The sequence below is a fragment of the Prunus avium genome, chromosome 1 (assembly GCF_965620075.1).
Source record: "Prunus avium chromosome 1, drPruAviu1.hap1.1, whole genome shotgun sequence".
NCBI classification, from domain to species: Eukaryota; Viridiplantae; Streptophyta; class Magnoliopsida; order Rosales; family Rosaceae; genus Prunus; species Prunus avium.
In genome coordinates, this window is record NC_142284.1 from 17,361,091 (window position 1) to 17,384,642 (window position 23,552).

Consider the following 23,552-nt stretch of genomic DNA (forward strand, 5'->3'; position numbering starts at 1 on the left):
ATAAATATATTACTTATCGGGCTGGGTTCGGGGACGGGGATAACAATACCATCCCCGGCCCATACCCGATCGGGGATTTTGCAAATTCGGGGATCCCCGTACCCGGCCCTGATTTCCCCCCGAAAACTCCCCCCGTTAGGGCCGGGGACCCGATGGGGACCCGACCCGACGGGTATTATTGCCATCCCTAATTATGATTGAATTTTTGTCTTCTCAATTGTGTTAGTTCTCTTTACACCAAAGAAAGCAAATGAAAAGTTTATTAATGGTGATAAATGACTTTGACTTTAGACTGGAAGAACTTAAAGTTTTGGATTTGTGTTCGCTCTTTTAAATTTGTTCATGAATTGAGAATCGTTGGAACATTGTTTGATTAGTTTTTTACTTTCTTAATTACATTTTAAACATTTCTCTTGTACTATACATTTATATTATTTTATATAAAAAAATTTCTCTTCATTACATTTTTTTATTGCAATTTCATTTCATTACAAAAAAATAAACCAAATTTTTTTTTTACAAAATAAAAAAAACGTAAAATTAAAATTAAATAAAATATATTTTATGTGAGTTTCGTCGCACTAATTCACGTATTTACACAATAAAAAAAGTGTCTACGACTATTTCGTCGCACAACAGAAGTGGTTGCACAAATAGTTCATCGTGCCTACATTTTTGCACGACTAATATAAACCGTCGCGCTGTACACTCGCAACGAACTTCATGTCGTCGTGCAAAGATTGTTTGCGACACGAATAGTGCATCGTCCCTACATTTTTGTGCGACGAAAATAAACCTTGGCCCTGTATACTCGCAACGACTGTGGTGTCGTCACGCAAAGATTTGAGAGACGAATAATTTTGTCGTCCCTAAACTTTTTGTGCAACCAAGGCTAACCGTCGCTCAGTTATGCGCGACCAATGAAGAATCTTGGTGGCGCAAAGTCTATCTTCACGATCTTTGGGCGACGGATTCTGCGCGACAAATTTTCTGTCACGCTGACATTTGTGCGACTGAAATGTACTTTGCGCAACTAAAATTTCTTCGTCACGCAAATTGTAAAATGTAGTACTGACCTTCTTCGTTGTAAGCCTCATGAATCCCAACATCTGTGCTTTCAATTGCGCCGAAATCATTCTCATTAATGTTGAAGGTCTCGTTGCTTTCATCAGTATTTTCTGCCTCACTATTTTCGTTTTGCTGGAGCTCTTGTTCAGTTCTTTCTCTTTGGGGCTCTTGTCCAGAAAGCATTCTAGGACGACCAGGAAAGCGGTTTCTTACCTTTTGAGTCCCATCATGTGAAAGAAACATGAACACCAATAGGAAAAACGAAATTTTTCCACCCACATAAAATACCTTTTGAGTCTTGACTATACCTTTTTTTTTTGGTTATTTCCAAATGAAGCTGAATACCTGCAAAAGGAGATGGCAACAAAACCCTTTACTGGTTACTCTAGAAAACTTTCTGAAACTCAAACAGAGCTCCCACAAAAAGAAACTGAAACAGTGCTCCCACAAAAAGAAACTGAATCAGAGCTCCCGCAAAACAGAACTAGTGAGGCAGAAAATAGTAATAACCAGACCTGGAACATTCATGAGAATGTAATTGCCGCAGCAGAAAGCAGAAACGTTGGGGTTTTCAACTTCAACAACAAATATCATGAAGGTGGTGCTGTTGATCATCATCAAGGATCAAAACAAAACTGACTACAACATTGATGGAAACAAGATTGATTCAAAAGAGGGGGAGTTTGTTGGGATCGGAAAATTTGGCAACAAGTACTACAACTCGAGGAAAGAAGAAGGAACGAGCAAGAAGCCATGGTATAAGTTTTGGTAAAAATAAACAAGAGAGAAAGTAAGGGAGCTGCGCTGCTGAATAAAGAAAGAGGCTGGAGTTCATTTCCATGTTTGTTTGGTGGAGCACTTTGCTCTAATTTTGCTTCTTTCTTTCTTTTTTTTTTTTTTTTTTTTTGTTTGCTCTCCTTGGTTTGTTGTACGGCAGTATATTACCCGAACTGATCTGACGATGTTTCTTTTATTCATGCATGAGTAATTATTTATTTAATTTTTCTTATATATGTCATGTCAAAGAGTGGCTTATCCACATTTCAAGATATCAATCATTAATCTAACCAAAAATCATCTGATGACTACAATTTGTGGCTTACCCACTTTCCTTGATTGGGGTTTCTATTCAAGCAATGCTGTTAGTAAGGTAACATGGCAACACCTTTTCCTTTTAGTAAAGTTCATGAACAAAATTAGAAAAGGTGATTTGACTTGGAAAGCCTGACTCAAACACGCAGCTTCTGTATATAATGATGTGGTTCAAGACTTTAAACATTTCTTAATCTCCTTTTTTTTTTGTTGCTTTCTCTGTTTAGATTTTCTCTCTTTTTCGTTTTGCTTACTCTCACCCTGATATACTTCAGTGGCTATGAAAGAAAAAGGCTAGAACAAGAAGAAATAATACTTATGGCATGTACACAAGAAGAAAAAGAAATAATACTCATATATCAATATACTTATGGCATGTAGAAGAATAAGAAATACGTAAATATATAAGAGAAATAAGATTCAGATTCAGAGAAAGGAACACAAAGAAAAGTTCGAGTATAGGAGCTTTGGTGGCCATACATCTCCAAACCCTTCCGCTACGTAATAGTACTGGAAACTCCAAGCCGAACCTTTCTTTCTCACTTATTGATTTTTGTCTTCTTCTTTTTCTTCTCGGTCGTGCCTTCTTTTTCACTCAAGCCACTTAATTGCTTCATTTTTTGTTTTGCTTACTCACCGTTAATATATAAAAAGAGAAAAAAAAAAAATAAAGCTAGAACAAGAAGAAATGGTATGCTCGACTTGTTGCCAACGTTGCTAATGCATACCTGAAGGCTGTTTTCTGCATAAAATCTATTGCGAGAAATGTTGTGGTTTCTCCTCATCCTTGCTTGATCACCACCTCCAACTTCTTCGTTGTAAGCATGGTGAATCCCAACATCTGTGCTTCCAATTGCAAAGAAATAATTCTCATTAATGTTGTTGGTCTCGTTGCTTTCATCAGTATTTTGTGCCTCACTATGTTCGTTTTGTTGGAGCTCTTGTTCAGTTCTTTCTCCTTGGGGCTCTTGTTCAGAAAGCGTTCTAGGGCGACCAGGAAAGTGGCGGTTTCTTGCCCTCTCCTGAGGGCTCTGATTCAATTGTTCAGCTTCAGTTCGAGATCGAGACCCATCTTATATATATGCAAAGATAAAAATGGACAGATCTTCAAATAAGTGGAGGCCAATACTTCAAAATCAGATGGAAGATAATCTTTCAAGAAATGGAAGTTACTATTGTAAACTAATTACATAAATTCCTTAAACCCTATACACACATAGAATCACATCAAGGAAAAGATCTTGAATCAAATAAAAATATTAATCATAATAGTACTTACGTGCCATTGATGAAAGCTCAAAAGAAAAGTCTTCTATTCTCTGTAGAGTTTCTTATGTTCAATTAGCAATAGGGACTAGATGTCACTACTACATTTTTTAGTTTGCGCGACGAAAGTTTGCGCAACGAATACATATTCGTCGCAATAGGATGTGTTGCGCGACGAAAACATTTATGCGTCGCACAAACTTCCATGGATAATATTTTTATATTTTTTAACGTTCGCGACTACATAAGTATTATATGAAACTAGTTTCAACAATCCAACCGTCAAACTTATTTGTTTATACTTCGAGATCGTATACCCTAAAAATCGGAAAAAATAAACATTCAGAGATCACGTAATGGGACAAAACTTTTCGATGGTTATAAACAAAAATCACGATTTAACGGTTATTTTAACTCCGATTTTGATGATTTTTTACAGCTACACTCCTTGAACCTATATGAATACAAAGACTCAATTTGATCTTCAATTTAAAATATTTACACTAGTGGATACCACAAAATCTTATGTTGTATTTAATGAAAGTATAAATAAACTCTTAATTGTTAGTGAATATATTGTTTTGATGGCATACGCATTCTACGAAACTAGTTTCAAAGATCCAACCGTCAAACTTGTTTGTTTATACTTCGAGATCATATACGCCAAAAATCGGAAAAAATAAACATTCAGAGATTAAGTAATAGGACAAAACTTTACAACGGTTATAAACGAAAAATCACGATTTAACGGTTATTTCAATTTCGATTTGGATGATTTTTTACAGCTACACTCCTTGACCCTATATGAATACAATGAACCAATTTGATCGTCAATTTAAAATATAATACATTTAAAATATTATATTTTTCTAACAAAATAATTTTTTTATTTTATTTATTTTTATTTTTGTAAAGACTTTGCAAGACGAAGTTTATAAATTCGTCACGCAAAGTCATGCAAAGATTTTTATAAAAAAAATTATTTTATTTATTTTTGTAAAGACTTTGCGAGACGAAACACACTTCGTCGCGCAAGACTTTGTGCACCGAATTTTATTGTTTCGTCGCGTAAAGTCATGCAAAGAATTTTACAAATAATTTTTTTATTTTCTTTATTTTTGTAAAAACTTTACGAGACGAACCACATTTCATCACGCAAGACTTTGTGCACCGAATTTTATTGTTTCGTCGCGCAAAGTCATCCAAAGATTTTTAAAAATAATTTTTTTTTTTGTTTTTTTTTTTGTAAAGACTTTACGAGACGAACCACACTTCGTTACGCAAGACTTTGTGCACCGAATTTTATTGTTTCGTCGCGCAAAGTTACTTTGAGCGACGATGTTTTGTCGATCGTCGCGCAAAGTGACTTTGTGCGACGATTTGTGTTTCGTTGCGCAAAATTTAGTCGCGTAAGACTTTGAGCGACGAAGTTTAATCTTCGTCGCGCAAAGTCACTTTGAGCGACGAATTGTGTTTCGTCGCGCAAAGGGTTTTTTTTACTAGTGCTTCATGTAAGTAGCCTTTAATTTTAATTATTATCTTACGCATTCAAGTTTCAAGGTTATTATATGAATGTTTTAATTAATATTTTATGTTATGTTAAACAGATGACCATGGTGGAGAAGAGCCAATTGGTTCTTCAGGAGTCCGCCTCCTAGCTTCCTCTCGATACGCCGCTCAAGTCCGTGGCTCCTCCACATGATGCGAGGTTTTAGATCTTGACGGAAGCCTTGGTTCAGACTCTCAGGAGGCAGCCAAGGACATACTGTCGAGGGATGGGGAATGCTCGGCAGCGGGAACCTAGACCCCGTTCATCGTCGCAGTCAAACAGTGCTTTGACAGCAAAGTTGGCCCAGCTTGAAGCCCAGATGTCCCAGGTGGACCAGCTTGAAGCCCGGATGTCCCAGATGGATCAGTTTCTATAGTCCCTCACCCAGTCCGGCATTCCCATACCGTCTTTTGTTCCCCCGTCCACCTCTGAGCCCATCCAACCCGAGCATGGCCACCAAACCTCTGCCCCTGCCTACAATGTCCAGACCTCCGAGCCGCATTTGCCAAACGACCAAGTAGATTTTCAAACAATGTTTGATTAGGTTTTTACTCTCTTAATTACATTTTAAACATTTCTCTTGTATTATACATTTATATTATGTTATAACAAAAAATTTCTCTTCATTACATTTTTTTATTGTAATTTCATTTAATTATAAAAATAAAAAAACCAACATTTTTTTTTTTGCAAAAAAAAATAAAAATAAAATTTTTAATTACTATTTTTGCACGACGAAAATAGGAGTCGTCGCGCAAAATCATTTTTACAAAATACAAAACCACAAAACAAAAATTTTATTAAAACAATATATTTTAGGTTTGCGCGACAAAAAGTTTCGTCTCCCTATAGAAAATGCGACGACTAAATTTCGTCGCGCAAGTATTTTAGCGACGAAATTCAATAGTCGCACTATGTTCCTGCGACGACAGTCTGTTCGTCGCGCAAATAATTTGCGCAACGAAAGATATGCCGTCCCTGAACTGTTGGTGCAACGAAGTTAAATCGTCGCACTATGTTATTGCGACGATATCCTTTTCGTCGCGCAAATAGTTTGCGCGACGAACATATGCCATCCCTGAACTGTTTGTGCAACGATGTACTTTGTGCGACGGCAAACAAAGTATCTATCGCGCAAAATCTTTTTCCACAATCATTGCGCAACTGATTTTGCGCAACGGCATATCTGTCGCGCTGTAATTTGTGTGACTGCTTTGAGCTTTGCATGACGAATTCCTCTTCGTCACGCAAACTGTAAAATTTAGTAGTGTGTTTTTAAACGTGTGTTTCTAAAACAGCATGGACCTCCTCTCGAAAATGGAATAAGTTACTATTATATACATGGATTTATTTATTACTCTTTGTTATATCTGCAATATTCCTAATGATCAACTTGGAAAAGTCTTCCCAGCCAAAAAAAAAAAAAAAAAAGACTTGGAAAAGTCTTGTAAAAAGGACTTTGAGTGGAGAAAGGTTCAAGATTTTCATTTTTTTTTTCAAATCTTGACTGTGCGAGTATATTTAATAAAAATAAAATAAAAGAAATACAAAATATTTGACTTCTTCGGACACATGCACCATTGAAAGAGAAGTTCACATTAATTATATAATAAAATTATAATTAGTGCTTGCAATTATCAATTATCTAGCTAATTGATTACGTTGAACTTTTGTTTTGATCACAAGCAGGACAAAAATGGGCCGGACAGACTTTTTTAAGTGGCCATGCTTGTGGAAAAATCATACAATACGGCAATTTGAATAATCACCAGTGTTCAGGGCCGGTCCTTGGCCAGGGCAACTAGGGCATCGCCCGGGGCCCACAATTGAGAGGGGCATAAAAAAAAAAGTCCATATATAGGCATATGCAAAGGAAGTCTACATCATTGTTTTCCCAGGAAGCAAGAACCAGACAAAGATCCTTGTTCTTGAAATCGATTTTTATTTATGTTCTCTCCGAAACTGAGTGCGAAAGAAACAAAGCCATTTTTAGTTGGAAATTGATTGTTCTCTTCGAAATAGGGAGCACCAGCACCAGAGCGCAACATACATGACCCAACATATAGGATATTATTGACTATATTTGTTTGGATTTTCCTCAAACAAGGTTTTAATGAGGCCCAAAGTATTCTATATTATCGGTTGTAAACTCTTATAATTCTAATGTTCTATATTAGCATTTGTCATCATGCGATTACCTTTTTCTAATGATAATTTATTTAATATTAGTAGCAGCCTTCACCATTTCAATTTGGATTTACACATTTTTTATGTCCCATCATGTGAAAGAAACATGAACACCAATAGGAAAAACGAAATTTTTCCACCCACATAAAATACCTTTTGAGTCTTGACTATACTAATCCAAGTTGATTATCAGGACCTTTTATTATTTCCTTTTTTCCTCCTTAGCTCTATAAAAGATCGATGGGTCTCCAAATGAAGCTCACCTGCACAAGGAGATGGCAACAAAACCCTTTACTGGTTCCTCTAGAACACTTTCCGAAACTGAAACAGAGCTCCCACAAAATGAAACTGAAACAGGTCTCCCACAAGAAGAAACTGAATCAGAGCTCCCGCAAAACAGAACTAGTGAGGCAGAAAATAGTAATAACCAGACCTGTACCATTCGTGGGATTCAAATTAAGGCAGAAAAAAGCAAAAGGGTTGGGCTTTCAGACTTCCACAACAAATATGGTGTAGGTGGTGCTGTTGGTCAAAACAAAACTGACCACATCATTGAGGACGTCGAGATTGATTCAAAAGAGGGGGAGGATGTTGGGATGCAAAAATTTGGCAACGAGTACAACTCGAGGAAGGACGAAGCAAGAAGCTCGAGCGAAGAAGAAGGAACGAGCAAGAAGCCACAGTATAAGCCTCGGTAAAAATAAACAAGAGAGAAAGTAAGGGAGCTGCGTTGCTGAATAAAGAAAGAGGCTGGAGTTGATTTTCATTTTATAGTCCATGTCTTTGTTTCTTTGTAGTGTCTACTATTTGAATGTGGTTAGTTACAGTATTGGAGTTTAGAATCTGGTCTCTTGGGTCGATCTGTGCAATTTAATATATTGATTTTCAGCATGAAATATGGTGGGGGAGGTGGTCGACTAGTACAATATGAGAGGGTGGAGGAAGCTGGTATGCTGGAAGAAAATGTGCTTTGTGTTTTGCTGGCTGAGATTTGTGAACAGTGTTTTTGTATTATCAGAATAAATATCAGGGTAATTATGGCATGAAAAAATTGATTCTCTTTCTCACTTCTCCAATCCTACCTCCTCTTTCAATATAAAAAAAAATGGGATTACTGATGATTTTTATGCCTCGTTGGATTACTGATGATTTTTACTCCAAAAATCCGATGGCTTACTCTGCTTCAGAGAGCCTACCTGTGCCTTGTTGAGCAAATATTTCTACAATTTGTTGAATATATCTTCCAGGTTTCCAATTCATTTAATCTGCAAAATAATGCTACTGTTGGTCAGCAGATCCTTAATTATTTCCTGGTTATGATAGTCTTCGTTCAGGCATCATTGCATATAGGCTTCACAAATAGCCAGCCGGTAGACATATTTTCACCGCCTGGGACTGGAGGTACCACTAATTGGCTGCTTGCGTGCCAAAAAAAGTAACTATTGTTTCTAATTGCTAGAAAAATTGCTTACCCGAACGCTCTCTCTCCTACTCAAAGTCCAAAGGTTCACACCACCCTTTCACACTCCCCTCACGAAAAATGCAAATAGGCCGGTGTGTGCGACCCCATTTTTGTTTGGGGTGGGTGGGTGCAGTAATTTTCAGGATCAAGTAGGCCTTTTTTCTTTTTTAATTGTACTAGAATTCAAGTCCAGCTAAGCCCTATCGTAATTATTGTTATGCATTCGTGGCATGAAAAAAAAGTTACGAATCTCTGCAAAGAATTCTTGTTCATTCTAAGAAATATATCATATAGTACCCACATGATAACTAACCTAAACAGAAATTAAAACGTCAAAATAATATGCCGAATAAAAAAAAACTGAAATAAAAATTCAGTTAAAAAAACAAAAATAAAAAGGTCCACTAGATCCTGAAAATCAAACACTGCACCCCAAATAAAAATGGGGTCCCACGCATCACCGGCCTATCTGCCTTTTTTGCGTGAGGACTGAGGAGAGCGTGAAAGGGTGGTGTGAATCTTTGGACTTTGAGTAGGAGAGAGAGGGTTGGGGTAAGGAGTTTTTCAGGAGTAAATGGAGACTGGTTCACTGGTTGATACGTAAATGGTTTACGTGCAAATGTTTTTGTAACTGCTTCATATTAAACAAAAGAAACTATATGATAAGAGTAAAATATTATAGTCAAGAATGATTTGAAAAAATAAAATAAAATTCTCCAACCACTCTTTCTTATGTTTTTCTTCGTCTATCCTAACTAATATATATGCAAAAGCGAGTAATGTGGAAAGAAAGTCCTCTAGTAATGCATATTATCTTGTTTTATCTATGTATTCCAAAACAACCCCACAAAGCCTTCTTCTGGTAGACTCACCTAGGCTGCCCCACCTTCTTGTCTTTGTCTGCATAATGTTTTTGTAAATTTACAAATTTATTATAATGTTGTTTGTATTTGTGGTTCATGGGTTTTGGGTCTTTTTCTACAATGGCATATTTTTTTGTCTTCACCAGCACCAAAGGGAGAACAGACGAACCAAAGAAAAACTGCGCACAACAAAACGATGCTGAAATTACTAGGACACGCATAGAAATTTGAATACTTTGTCATGGTAACAAAAATAAATGTTATATGTTATCTAAACAAAAAAAGAAATAAATAAAAACTTTCTCCCTTAAGAGGCTTTTTATTTAGGGTAATACTAGGCTTACCACATTTTTATACCATTGAAAAACATAAGAAGATTTCAAAAGCACAATGTTGAAATCTTATTTCAAAACCATGAACACTGGCGCATAAAAAATGCAAAATGAGAGGTGTTAACTGCTCCTAGTAAAAAAAAACCCTTGCGCGACGAAACAAAATTCGTCGCTTTGAGCCACGAAAGACAACTTTGTAGCTAAAAGTCTTACGCGACTAAATTTTGCGCAACGAAACAAACATCGTCGCACAAAGTCACTTTGCGCGACGACAAAACATCATCTCTCAAAGTCTTTACAAAAATAAATAAAATACAAAATTTATTTTTTAAAATCTTTGTATGACTTTGCCAGACGAATTACTAAGCTTCGTTGCACAAAGTATTGCGCTACGAAGAGTGGTTCATCACGCAAAGTATTTACGAAAATAAATAAAATAAAAAATTTATTTTTTAAAATCTTTGCTTGACTTTGCGAGACGAATTACTTAGCTTCGTTGCACAAACTATTGCGCTACGAAGAGTGGTTCGTCGCGCAAAGTCTTTACAAAAATAATTATTTTATTTTTAAAAATCTTTGCATGACTTTGCGAGACGAATTACTCAACTTCGTTGCACAAAGTATTGCGCTACGAAGAGTGATTCGTCGCGCAAAGTCTTTATAAAAATAAATAAAATAAAAAATTTATTTTAAAAATCTTTGCATGACTTTGTGAGACGAATAACTAAGCTTCATTGCACAAACTATTGCGCTACGAAGAGTGGTTCGTCGCGCAAAGTCTTTACAAAAATAAATTAAATTAAAAATTTATTATTTAAAATCTTTGCATGACTTTGCGAGACGAATTACTGAACTTCGTTGCACAAAGTATTGCGCTACGAAGCGTGAATCGTCGCGCAAAGTCTTTACAAAAATGAAAATAAAATAAAAAATTTATTTTTTAAAATCTTTGCATGACGTAATCCAAATATTTCGTCGCCTAAACCAATTTATTTTTGTTTTTTTATTTTGTATGCATATCACTTAAGAAATTAAACGGTATATATATTTATTAAGTAGCTTTAAATTTATTATTTTAGTTCGGATCGGATTTTTGTTAGAAAAATATATTATTGTAGTTCGGATTGAGTTTTTGTTAGAAAATATATATTTTAAATTGACGATCGAATTAGTCCATTGTATTCATATAGGGCCAAGGATTATAGCTATAAAAAAATCATCAAAATCAGAGTTGAAATAACTGTTAAATTGTGATTTTTCGTTTATAACCGTCGAAATGTTTTATCCCTTTACTTGATCTCTGAATGTTTATTTTTTCCGATTTTTGGCGCATATGATCACTCTCCTCATTCCTTCCTGTGCAGGACAAAGGAAGACATTTCAAAGTGGCCATTGTTGTGTCCTCTAAATCATTCATATATACTTTTCATTGTATGATATTATAAACTATCCCAAATGTTAGGGACAGATTATGATTTTTACAAATGATCTGCTAGCGACAGATTATTGCTTTTTACAAAATTTGTGCTTTAAATTTGAGTCTCAAATGATCTGGCACGTGCCATGTAATAAAGTATTAAATAAGAATTCCAACTTGGATTATGATTTAGTTAATTTCTTTAAGGAAAAAAAATTAAAAACTTTATACATGCTAACCCTAATATTAATGTATCTTTGCTAGGGGTAAAATCCCCAATTCTATACACATATGTAATGTGAACCCATGAAATTTTTTGGAATTTTAGTTCAAGCAAATGTGTGGAAATGATGCGCTGGACTTGTTGTAGTACTTGTTGCCAAATTTGCCAATCTCAACACGCTCGCCTTTGTTTGAACGAATTCTATTGTCATCAATGTTGTAGTTTCAACCCTAAATTTCAACATCCATTCCGACTCCCAAAAACTCTAAATTTTCAAAATATTTGGAAAACTACGAAATTTATATATTTCAGAAATTTTTTTGAAAAACTTCGGAAAATAATTCAAATTTTAAACATGCTTCAAGCATTTGAACGTTAAGATCGGCTCAAAATTGAAACCCTAATATATTTCGGAATTCAAAATTTTCAGAGTCTTGAGCTGTGTTTCGATTCCAATCCAATTTTTTCAGAATTTTTGAATTTCAAAACTTTTTTTTAATGTCATATTTGATTTAGAATTGCAAAAATTAGAAAATTTCAAATTGGAATCGGCTGGAATTCAAATTTTCAATCCAACTTGCACCTCTAGTAGAAATGAAAACAATAAACGATTTTATGGGGATTGTTCATCTCCTACTACTGGCATGGCATGGGTTTTCCACAATATTTTTTATGTCATCAAACTACACTACTACATTTTTGTACTTGCGCGATGGTATTTTGCGCGACGAAGAAATAATCGTCGCACAAAACCACCATGCGCGACGAACATATCAAAGCGTACGGCAAGACTAAGCGACGAAATTTTTCGTCGCACAAAGTAACTCTACGCGACAAAAGTACGGCAAGTACTTGTCGCATATAGTAACGAAAATTGGCGGCTAACCGCGGATTTGGCGGCAAACGTTGCGCGACGATAGTTTTAGTCGCGCTAAGTTATAATCCGCAACAAATAATCTTGACCGTCGCGCAAAGAACAAGCGGGAAAAAAACGCGGGTTAATCGCATTTGGCGCCAAATGATTGCGCAACGAAATAATGCGCGACGATATATTAGTCGTGCAAAGTGATGGTATTCTTGCGCGACGACGTGTAGCATTTGAGCGACGGATGTATGCGCGACGAATCCACTAGACCACGTCGTGCAAAAATGGATGTTGGCACATCCATGCGCGTCGGAAAAAAAAAAAATTGCGTGACGACAAAGACTTTTGCGCGGCAAAAAATTTGCGACGCATTTATTTTTTTGTCGCACAAGGACTGCATAACTTTGCGCGACGAAATAATATATCCGTCGCGCAAAACCGTCTTTTATTACTTAGTCAGTTTCAACCATGGCAGAGGCAAACTGCAAAAAAAATTGCAGCTTGCCTCAGCCTCTCTCTCCCTCTGTCTCGAACGTTATAGGGCAATCAGACGCATCAATTTCATTTCGTTTATGTGTTAAACAACGTAGCAAAATACGAAGCTCTTTTGGCAGGCCTTCGGCTTGCTAAAGAAATGGGTGCTAAACAACTGAAGATATGCAGCGACTCATAACTTGTCCTCAATCAGGTACTTACTGAATTCGAAGCCAAGGATACTTCGATGGCTGCCTACTTGGCACACGCCCGCCGATTGCACCACCACTTTGCCGCGTATCAGGTTCAACAGATCCCCAGATTTGAGAACAGCCACGCCAATGCCCTGTCACGCCTGGCATCGGCAATCGACGACAACGTGGGCCGCCATGTGCCGATCGAAATCCTCGCTCGGCGTAGCACCATTGACACCGAGGTACATGCCGTTCGGCAGGATCCAAGCTGGATGGATCCAATCCACACTTACCTCACAAGCGGAACATTACCAAATGACAAGGCCCAGGCTAAGACTCTCCGCCGCCGATCGACACGATACCTCCTTTTGAATCAGATTTTCTATCGACGCGGTCATTCCTTACCGTTGCTTCGGTGCATGACCCCACAGCAAGGAAACTACGTCTTACGAGAAATTCACGAAGGAGCTTGCGGGGACCATTCTGGCGCTCGATCTCTGGCCTTCAAGACCATTCGGCAAGGGTATTATTGGCCAACTCTTCATACCGATGCCACTAAACTAGTCCAGAAGTGCGATCATTGCCAGCGTTTTGGTTCCATCCCAAAATTGCCTGCTAAACCGCTTACTCCGATTGTCAGCCCATGGCCCTTCGCTTAATGGGGTCTGGATCTGATTGGCCCCATGCCCCAAGGAAAGGTACAGCTTAAATTCGCAATCGTCGCCATCGACTACTTTACAAAGTGGACCGAGGTCGAAGCATTAGCAACCATCACTGCAGCTAGAGTCGAACATTTCGTATGGAAAAACATAATTTGTCGCTTCGGCCTACCGAACGCAATCATCACCGACAACGGAAAACAATTCGACTCCTCTCAGTTCCGGCACCTATGCCACCGATTCAACATCAACTTGTTCTTCGCATCTCCAGCACACCCACAATCAAACGGCCAGGTAGAAGCCATCAACAAGATCATCAAGAGGACACTGAAGAAGAAGCTTGGGGCAGCTAAAGGAGCCTGGCACGATCAGCTCCCGGAGGCGTTATGGGCCGTTAACACCTCCTACCAACGGTCGACTAGCGAACCACCGTTTTCCCTTGCTTTTGGTACCGAAGCTGTGGTCCCAGTCGAAATCAACGCACCCACGTGTCGAACGACATTTTACACATCGTTCCCAGGCTCAGCTTCGGAATGCTTCCTACAAACAGAGGACTTCACGATACTACGATTCGCGCGTCAAACGCTGATCGTTCAAAGTGGGGGATTGGGTCTTACGCAAAGTCTCTCTCGCCACCAAGGACTCCAAAGAAGGCACCCTTGGCCCTTCATGGGAAGGTCCTTATGAAGTCATCACTGTCTGCCGACCGGGAACTTACCGATTACGTGGTACCGATGGCTATACCCTCGACCACCCTTGGAATATAGAGCATCTCAAATATTACTACAAGTGACTGCACCTTCGGTCATCACCTTTGTATTCGACATCAATTTTAACATGTCCTATTCTATACATACGGCATTGCCTTAATCAGCAGTACTATGTTCATAATTTACTACGTACGGCATGCACACAATGGAATACGCAAGCTAAACAAAGTTGTACCGAATCAAAATATACTTGGATAAAAATCCACAATAGGGCTATTTGTCTTAACAACTCAAATGAAACGATGAGAAATTCAAAACAAAATCAGCTTCTAAGCAGCAGGGGGCTCGGCATCCGCAACGGCATGGGCGGCAGGCACGGAAGACTCAGCTTCGGCGTTCGGCAAGCTGGTGGCATTCGGCGCAGGATGCCCATCCTCCTCACTGGAGTCATTCTCACTCATAGAATCGGCATCAGCATCCTCTCCCTTATATGCCACGACCATTTCCTCGATTACTCCTTTTGGCAGCGGAGGCGGATCCCGGAGGAAGTTCAGGTTCAGCTTCTTGTCCGCGTTATAGCGCTTGAACCGGTACATAAGGTCGTCACACTGTTCCATGACTTCCTTGTCCAAAAATTTCATGAACTCCTCCGAGGCTTGGTAGTCTGCAACGGCCTTCACCTTCGCCTCCTCCACCTCTTTGGCATGTGACCGCTCGGCCGCATCCATTATTACCTCCACTGCCGCCTTCGCTTCGTGCGCCGCTACCACTTCCAGTTCGATTGCTGCAAGCTTCGACGCCAGCTCTGCTATCTTCGCTGCTTTTTCTTCGCCACGCCGATCGGCTTCCTGAAGAAGTTTACCAGCTTCGGCAATCCTCGCTCGGCCCTCCTCAAACCTCTTCTGGTACCGTTCGGCATTATTCACGGCTCGCTTCACGCAGGGCCACATCTCCATATCAGCCTGCCACAACAACAAGTTAGTATGCGCTGAACGCACCAACACTTGAAACACAAAAACTACACTTACCGCAGCCTGAAGCCGGAAAGCTCGTCCGGTCTGCTCACGCACCGTCTTCACGGACAGCTGCTCTAGCTCCGAGAGCTCCATCTGCGCTCCATCGATCATGCAATTTATGAATGGCACCGCCTTCCTAGGGCATGCGATGTTCACCGGCCCCTCCTCCCCTTCTTCATCATCGGGAATCAGAACAGATGTTCCCTCATTCGGCCCCCTAGGCTTTTTCGGCAAGGGCGTCACGTCGAGGGCACCCTCAATCTGCCTCTTCCCCGTCACATGGAGGTGGACCTCCCTAACGGCCTCGGCTTCAGCCACCCTCTTCTCCCGGCGACGATCGGCCACCATCGCCTCGTCAGCCGAAGCCCCCTTGGACGCCCCTGCAGCCTTCTTCTTCGGTCAAGGGGACTCGCCCTTCTTCTGCTTCGGCGCCCCGTGGCCCTCCAACCGCCTCCTGGTCGCCTCACTCATAGGCCTCCCTCCTGCCACTGCATAAGAACACTAGTTAGATAGGAAACGGCTGTCAGACAAAAAACAAAATCCACACTGCCGAACGGCATCACTTACTTTGTCTTTTTTCTTCTTCCTCTTCCTCCTTCACACTTCGGTCGTGTTCCGCCTTTCCGATCAAGCCCGCCTTGTATAGATTCCGAAAGCTCAACAGCTCCATAAAAAAGTAATCTTCTTCGCCAATCTTCACTCGGACACGCTCGATCACTTCCACTTCTCTGATCGGAGCAGCAGGCCGTTTCAAAGACAATGAAACAATCCGCCAACGGTCAAAAAAAAAAAAAAAAAAAAAAAAAAAACCAACACTCCTGCCGAACGGTAGGTTTTCACCTATTGACTGTTTGAAAGGTCGTAGGGATCCGTCTCTCTACAATCACTCATGGTGCCGATTCCCAGGCACCAGACACAATTACTCAACGCTTGCGCTAGGTCTTTTGGGAGCTCATCACCCCCACTACAAAATGTCCACGCTGCCCTGCCGTAAGACAGTTGGACTACACCCACCCCCCTTGATCGGCACTCTTCGCCCTTGTCACACTGTACAGTTGGGCGAACTGCTCATAGCTCGGCACCCCCTCTTCAGTTATGCCGAAAGCAGTTATTGTCCCGAGCAATGTAATCCAAAAGTTGGGATTATATTGCCCCGGCGCATATCCAAGCGCCGCCAGGATCTTCTGCACCGAATGCCTCAACGGCAGCCGAAGCCCATGTTTGAAAACATCAGTGAAAAAGACAACTCCTTTGTCATTATCACTCAACGACTCCAACGGCCCTGGAATTCGCATCACTACTGATTCCGAGATGTTATACTCCGCCCGAATCTTAGCCAGCTCAGCCTCGGTCATGACGTTCGGCTCTAAATGATCTACTCCGAACACCAGTTCCTTCGGCTTCGCCATCGGGATCCGTTGCTTGCCCACAACAACCCTCAGCACCCCCTCCCCTGGCGCAGTAACAGACACGTCACCCGCGTCGGCCCCACGACCAGAAGTCGAAGGCTAACTACCTTCAGGCACCCTACGCGAAGTACCACCAGCCTCGGTGCGCACCCCTGCCCCTTCCACTATTTCACAACTCGAAGGGCTCTCAGAATCGGTACTCTCACTCCCCTCGGACGAACTCCCCAAGGACGACTCGTCCTCATATGCCCTCGGACTACGCCTACTCTCGGATTCGGTGTCTGACATCTACAAACAAAACACGAAGGGAAACTAAGTGCCATGCTAAAATCAAAATCCTATTCTACCTCCTCAACACTTATGTTCATGCTTGTTCATGCTTGTTCATACTTTGTTTATACAAAAATTCAACGAATTCAACACTTTGATTCCCTAACAATCAGAAACAAAGCAACATACCTTGTTCACACGGTGGTTCTTAAGCACCGGAAATCGCCTACAACGCCTTCGCACGGTTGCCGGAAATCGCCTCTCACAAGCTCTGATTGCTCTCAAAAAACTTCCAAGTATTTCAACTATCGTCCCTTCCTTACATTTATAGGACGAACCTAGCATCGGGAAGCGAAGCGACGCCTCGGGATATGAAACGACGCGACTCTTCGCAGCCATGCCGACACGTGTCACGCATGCATGGAGGAGTCCAGGCGTCGTCACTCGAAACGTTTCCAATCCTCAGAGACGCTTCAACTTCCCAGACGCTGCAATTCTAGCCACTTTCGAGCACAATTCCACTGGCAAACGGCAGGCGCACATTGATGAGTTTTCACTCACCTCTCATGCCGAACGGCAGGCGCACATTGATGAGTTTTCACTCACCTCTCGTGCCGAATGGCAGGCGCACATTGATGAGTTTTCACTCACCTTTCGTGCCGAACGACAGGCGGTCCTAAAACTATACCTCCACACCTCCTGAACCATTCGGTACATCATGCCGTCTCTGTTCCAAGCTCACTCGCTCGGGCACTTGGGGGACTACATGCCACCATTGGCAACAGCGAGACCATCGTGTCCGGATCAGAATGCCGAAGACGTATTCAAGTCCCCAACCAAGAAGTCGCTTCTCAATCGATAACTTGGGGGACTACTGTTTATACCATATCTGACCCTCCACTCATTCAGTGACACGTGGATTAATAAAACTCCCCAACTGCCCAAGGCTCCTAGCGATCGGTATCAGCTACCGATTGGGTGGCTTCAAAGCAGCGAACGTTCGATGCCGCCTAAGCAGAGTCCAGAATTGGCACCCCCTACCGATTCTGCAAAATCAACCTCGAAGGGCCCGCCTGAAATGTCTAAAGACTCGTGTCAACCTCATAGGGCCCTCCCACGAGTCCCACATCAAAATTAAGTACTAAGAGCATACCAAATGCCCTCTATAAATAGGCCCCTTCACTACAATACAGGTGTAAGACTTATCAGCTTGACTTTTATATTAAATATATTGTCAGCAGCAAAAGCTCTTAGAAACAAACTTACTTTGGCATCGGAGGGTCTTAGGCTGGTTCCACACCTGTTCCATAGACCTTACGAGTCTCTGCTTCCTTCTATTTAGGATCAGCATCCAAGGACAGGAAGAATCTGCGTCTAACACTCAATCGATCTCTAGATCGTCCACGTCACCTGTAAGTTGCACTCATCTCTATCTGTTCAGTTTTGGTGCCAACAGTTAGGAAGCATATGTTTCAATTTTTTTTTTGGTATTGGATTTTGATTGTTGATTTCAGATTTGATTGGAGGTGTTGAAATTGCATTGTGGTGCTGGCAAATTAATTGGTCTTTTTAGGGTTTAGGTTTTGAGGTTTTTTTAAAAATGTGCTTATGTTTTTTTTTATATAAGAATACATGTTTCTTTCGTTTTTTTAAATATTGAATTTGTTGTTGATTAGGTTTTGAGGTTTGTTTTCAAAAAAATACAAATAATTTTTCCAAGGATGTTTTAATTTTAAGACCTTATCAGTTGTGCAGATGTCAGACCTTATCAGACGTCGTAAGACGGTGACGAGTCCTCATAGTTTGCCTCCCCCGATTGCGACGTCTGTTGTCACTGCTCCAGCACAGTTGCACGAGATCCCAGCTTTTCCCAATGTCTCCCATGCACCGGTGTCATCAGAGTCCTCAGTGGTGCAACCTGTTAGCGCCAGGCGCCGTCATCGCCCTCCCCACTTGATCGACACCGCTTCGACATCCACTGCTGGTGCGTCGGGTTCTCAACCAGGTAAAGATTTCCTTCAACTACAAATGTTTCGTACCATGATTTTTTTATGATTTGTTAAGTAACGTTATTTTTATATTTCTTTGCAGCCAAGAAGAACACCCGGGGACCTTGTCGCCAGTTGAATATGGCGAAGGTCACTCGGGTGACCAACACTCGTATCAACATCAGATACGACGACCGTCATCCAGCTGCATCTACGGCGGACCAACATAGCTCATTGGCCCACGATGTTGGTTCAGTCATTCGGACCCATTGTCCGATGAAATGGAAGTCTTGGAAGGCCATGCTTGACGAGGTGCAGAACAAGGTGCGTGGACAGCTGTCGGTATGTATCCTACCTTTTAATTGTTTTCCCATCCAATTTTATATATTTCTAATACTTAATGCATGTAATTAATTTATTGCAGATCAACTACAATTTAGAGAATCTCGACGACGATTTGTTGGGGTACATCAACAGACTGTTTGCGGATAGGTACAAGCAGTGGAAGAGCGCACTGCACCACCATTTTCAGGCATATGATGATCCGCAGGTCGCTCTTCAGGAGGGTTGCCCGAAGGAGCTTGAGGGGCGGGAGGATAGTTGGGAGTGGCTCTGTGGTCATTTTCAGGGGGCCGATTATGTGGTATTTTTTTTATACTAAGTTCAACATTATTACACGTTTCTTACTAATGTTTTGTAATTTTTTATATTTCATTTGAATTTCAACTAATACGTTTTATTTTTTGTTTAACAGAAGATGGCCAAAGCAAATAAGGGCAATAGGGCGAAGAAGACTCTTCTCCACCATTCAGGTGTTAGGCCCTTCTCCTATAGGATGGAGGCGCGGCGGCAGGTAATAATAATATAATTTTTATTTAATTTTTAATATGTCTTTAATATTAATTTGTTTTTTTCGTACTAACATTTTTTTTTTCTCTTGTTCAATTTAGGAGGGGTCCAAATTCCCAGAGATTGACGTCTTTGGTGACGTTTATGTTCGACTTGGGAATGAGTTGGCGGAGTCCCTTCATGTAAGTAGTCTTTAATTTTAATTATTATCTTACGCGTTCAAGTTTCATGGTTATTATATGAATGTTTTAATTAATATTTTATGTTATGTTAAACAGACGACCATGATTGAGAATAGCCAGTTGGTTCTTCAGGAGTCCGCCTCCCAGCTTCCTCCTGATATGCCGCTCGAGTCCGTGGCTCCTCCACAGGATGCGGGGTTTCAGATCTTGACGGAAGCCTTGGATCAGACTCTCGGGAGGCGGCCAGGGACATACTGTCAAGGGATGGGGAATGCCCGGCGGCGGGAACCTAGACCCCGTTCATCGGCCCAGTCAAACAGTGTTATGACAGCAATGATGGCCCAGTTTGAAGCCCGAATGTCCCAGATAGACCAGCTTCAAGCCCGAGTGGCCCATATGGACCAACTTGAAGCCAAGGTGGCCCAGATGTCCCAGCTTGAAGCTCGGATGTCCCAAATGGATTAGTTTTTAAAGTCCCTCTCCCAGTCCGGCATTCCTGTACCGTCTTTTGCTCCCCCTTCCAACTCGAGCATGGCCACCAAACCTCTGCCCCTGTCCACAATGTCCAGATCGGAGACCAAGTAGATTATCAAACAATGTTTGATTAGTTTTATACTTTCTTAATTACATTTTAAAACATTTCTCTTGTATTTTACTCTATATTATGTTATAACAAAAAATTTCTCTTGATTACATTTTTTTATTGTAATTTCATTTAATTATAAATTTTTAAAAAAAAAGTAATTTAATTACTAATTTTGAGCGAAGAAAATAATAGTCGTCGCGCAAAATCATTTAAAGGAAAATACAAACCCGTATAACTAAATTATAAAACAATATATTTTACGTTTGCGCGAAGAAATATTTCGTCCCCTTATGGAAATGCGACGAGTACAATTTCGTCGCTTAGTATTTGCGCGACGAAGATACATCGTCGCATTGTGTTTCTGCGACAACTACTTATTCGTCGCACAAACAATTTGCGCGACGACATAAGTGTCGTCCCTAAAATGGTTGTGCGACGCAGATAAATCGTCGCACTATGTTGGTGCGATGTTTAATGATTCGTCGCGCAATGGGTTGAGCAACGAAAGAAAGACTGTCCCAAAACCGTTGGTGCAACGAAGTTCACTACGCGACGAATGTACATAACGTCTGTCGCGCAAAGTCTTTCTTTACGATCTTTGCACGACTAATTTTGCGCGACGCTATTGCTGTCGCGCTGTTATTTGTGCGACTGATTTGTTGTTTGAGCGACTAATTAGTATTCGTCGCGCAAACTGTAAAATGTGGTAGTGCTAACAATAATTCTTGGTCATGTTCGTCAAAAAAATTTATTCATAGTTTCGAATTTTTTTAGGTTTATCATAGCCTATTTTAAATTTATTAAATAAGTAGTACAGAAAACAAAAACAAAATTTAGGTAAAGAGATTGAGCAGATAGAACTTTCTCAATTTCAACAAACTTATCAATAGAGGGTTAGTAAATTGAATATAGAACTTATCAATACAGGGTAAATAGATGAATGCCTAGAGATGTGGCTCAATAAGTTAAAAAGTTGAAACTCACACAAGGATAAAATCTTGGGTAGGGCTGCCTGATCACATGGGTTGTGCGCAATTGTAGTCACTAAAAGAGTAGGGCCATTGCACTTTGGTCACATTCAACCCTACTTAGTCCCAACCCTATGAGTATAAGAGAGTTGTCGTATGCGGTAGTCTTACCCAAACATGCCTCTAACACGAACAGTCCCTACTTTGCACTTTGCTTTTCACCATAAGAAATGTGAAGTTTCAAAGACCAAAATATTCGATAAAAGAAAATAAAAGGAATTTGACAAATTATATGTTCACACTCATAAATTTGTTTGTAATAAAATGACAAGTAAAATTTTTCTCTTCACAAATGACTACTAAAATTACCACAATGAGGTGAATGGCTTATATATAAAAAAGTAAAAATAAAAGTATATCAATTTTTTGGACACTTGAAAAGTATCATTAAACACAACTTCACACTCTCACTTCACCCATACCTGTAACTCTGTTCTAAATGACATAAATCTACCTAGGTTGTGTGAAAGGACCATGCAGGAACAAATCGACATTTTTTATAATTTGAGGAGGAAATGCAAGATTTTTTTGTATATTTTTGCAATTTTTATTTGTGTGTTTGCTTTAAAAATTTTAAGGTTCGTGTCACACCTGGTAAAAAAACATGAAATATAGCGTATTTGAATATTGTCACTACATATCTGCCATTAGATTCAGTCCCATCAGAGTCCCATCTAGTGAATGCACCAGTAGTTTTGATTTTAAGCGTTTTACTTCCATTTGCCCCTTTTAAGGTTTGATCAATTCCTTGAAAAAATTCCTCAACCGAACACTCCCTCTCCTAACCCTAAGTCCACCCTTTCACACTAGTACTCTCTCAACAGCAGTTTACACCCATTAGTAAGTTCAATAAAGAATAGAAGTGAGTAAAAGACTTTGGCGCATGTGGGTGTGAACTTCCTAGGGTTTAGTGTTTTTAGAAATTTGATGATAACAATAAAAATTTGATGGGGTTAGTGTTTTTAGTTGTTTATGATTAATAAAGTTTACATAATTAATTAGCATTTGTCATCATGCGATTACATTTGTCTAAAGATAATTTATAAAATACCTTTTGAGTCTTGACTATACTAATCCAAGTTGATTATCAGGACTTTTTTATTTATTATTTCTTTTTTTATCATTACCTCTATACAAGATGTGTCTCCAAATGAAGCTGAATACATGCACAAGGAGATGGCAACAAAACCCTTTACTGGTTCCTCTATACACACATAGAATCACATCAAGGAAAAGATCTTGAATCAAATAAAAATATTAATCATAATATGTAGTACTTACCTGCCACTGATGAAAGCTCAAAAGAAAAGTCTTCTATTTCTCTGTAGAGTTCTTATGAAAATGGAATAAGTTACTGTTATATACATGGATTTATTTATTACTCTTTGTTATATCTTCAATGTTTTCCACAAATCTTAATGGGTTCTTAGCTATCTTCAATGTTTTAAAGTCACCATGGTTGTGTGCTCTTACAATTCATATATATATATATATATATATATATATGAATTTTTTAACTAATTGTTACAAGCGATATTTAGAAAGATGGGAATCGAATGTAAAACTTGAATGTATAGATAAACATTCTTAATCACTTGAACTATAAATTCCTTATTATTTTTATAAATGAAAACAAGTGGTACAAAACGGCTACATATAAGGCTTGGAAATTACTTGCGTGGGGAGGGGTGGTGTGTAGTCCTCTTTACTTCTAGCGGCATAATTGGAATTTACAGTAACAATTCACTTAAAAATGGACCGGAAGAACAACAACTCATATCCGGATGGGCACTGTGCAACTGCTTCATATTAAACAAAAGAAACTATATGATAAGAGTAAAATAAAATAGAGGTACCTTAGAG

At 39.8% G+C, this 23,552-nt stretch overlaps 3 protein-coding genes across 3 annotated transcripts in view; 2 read left to right on the forward strand and 1 right to left on the reverse strand.

The window, feature by feature from the left end:
* The window catches only part of LOC110769615 (uncharacterized), a 94,346-nt gene that overhangs the window by 18,710 nt on the left and 52,084 nt on the right, over positions 1-23,552 (reverse strand). The window lies entirely within an intron of this gene.
* On the forward strand, positions 13,046-13,651 carry LOC148297448 (uncharacterized). Its single transcript, XM_088247089.1, has one exon. The coding sequence runs from the start codon at positions 13,046-13,048 to the stop codon at positions 13,649-13,651; it is 606 nt and encodes a 201-aa protein (XP_088103215.1).
* Positions 14,664-20,540, forward strand: LOC148297449 (uncharacterized). Its single transcript, XM_088247094.1, has 7 exons — positions 14,664-14,951; positions 18,812-19,061; positions 19,148-19,386; positions 19,487-19,687; positions 19,799-19,897; positions 19,995-20,075; positions 20,172-20,540. The coding sequence occupies exons 1-7, from the start codon at positions 14,664-14,666 to the stop codon at positions 20,538-20,540; spliced, it is 1,527 nt and encodes a 508-aa protein (XP_088103220.1).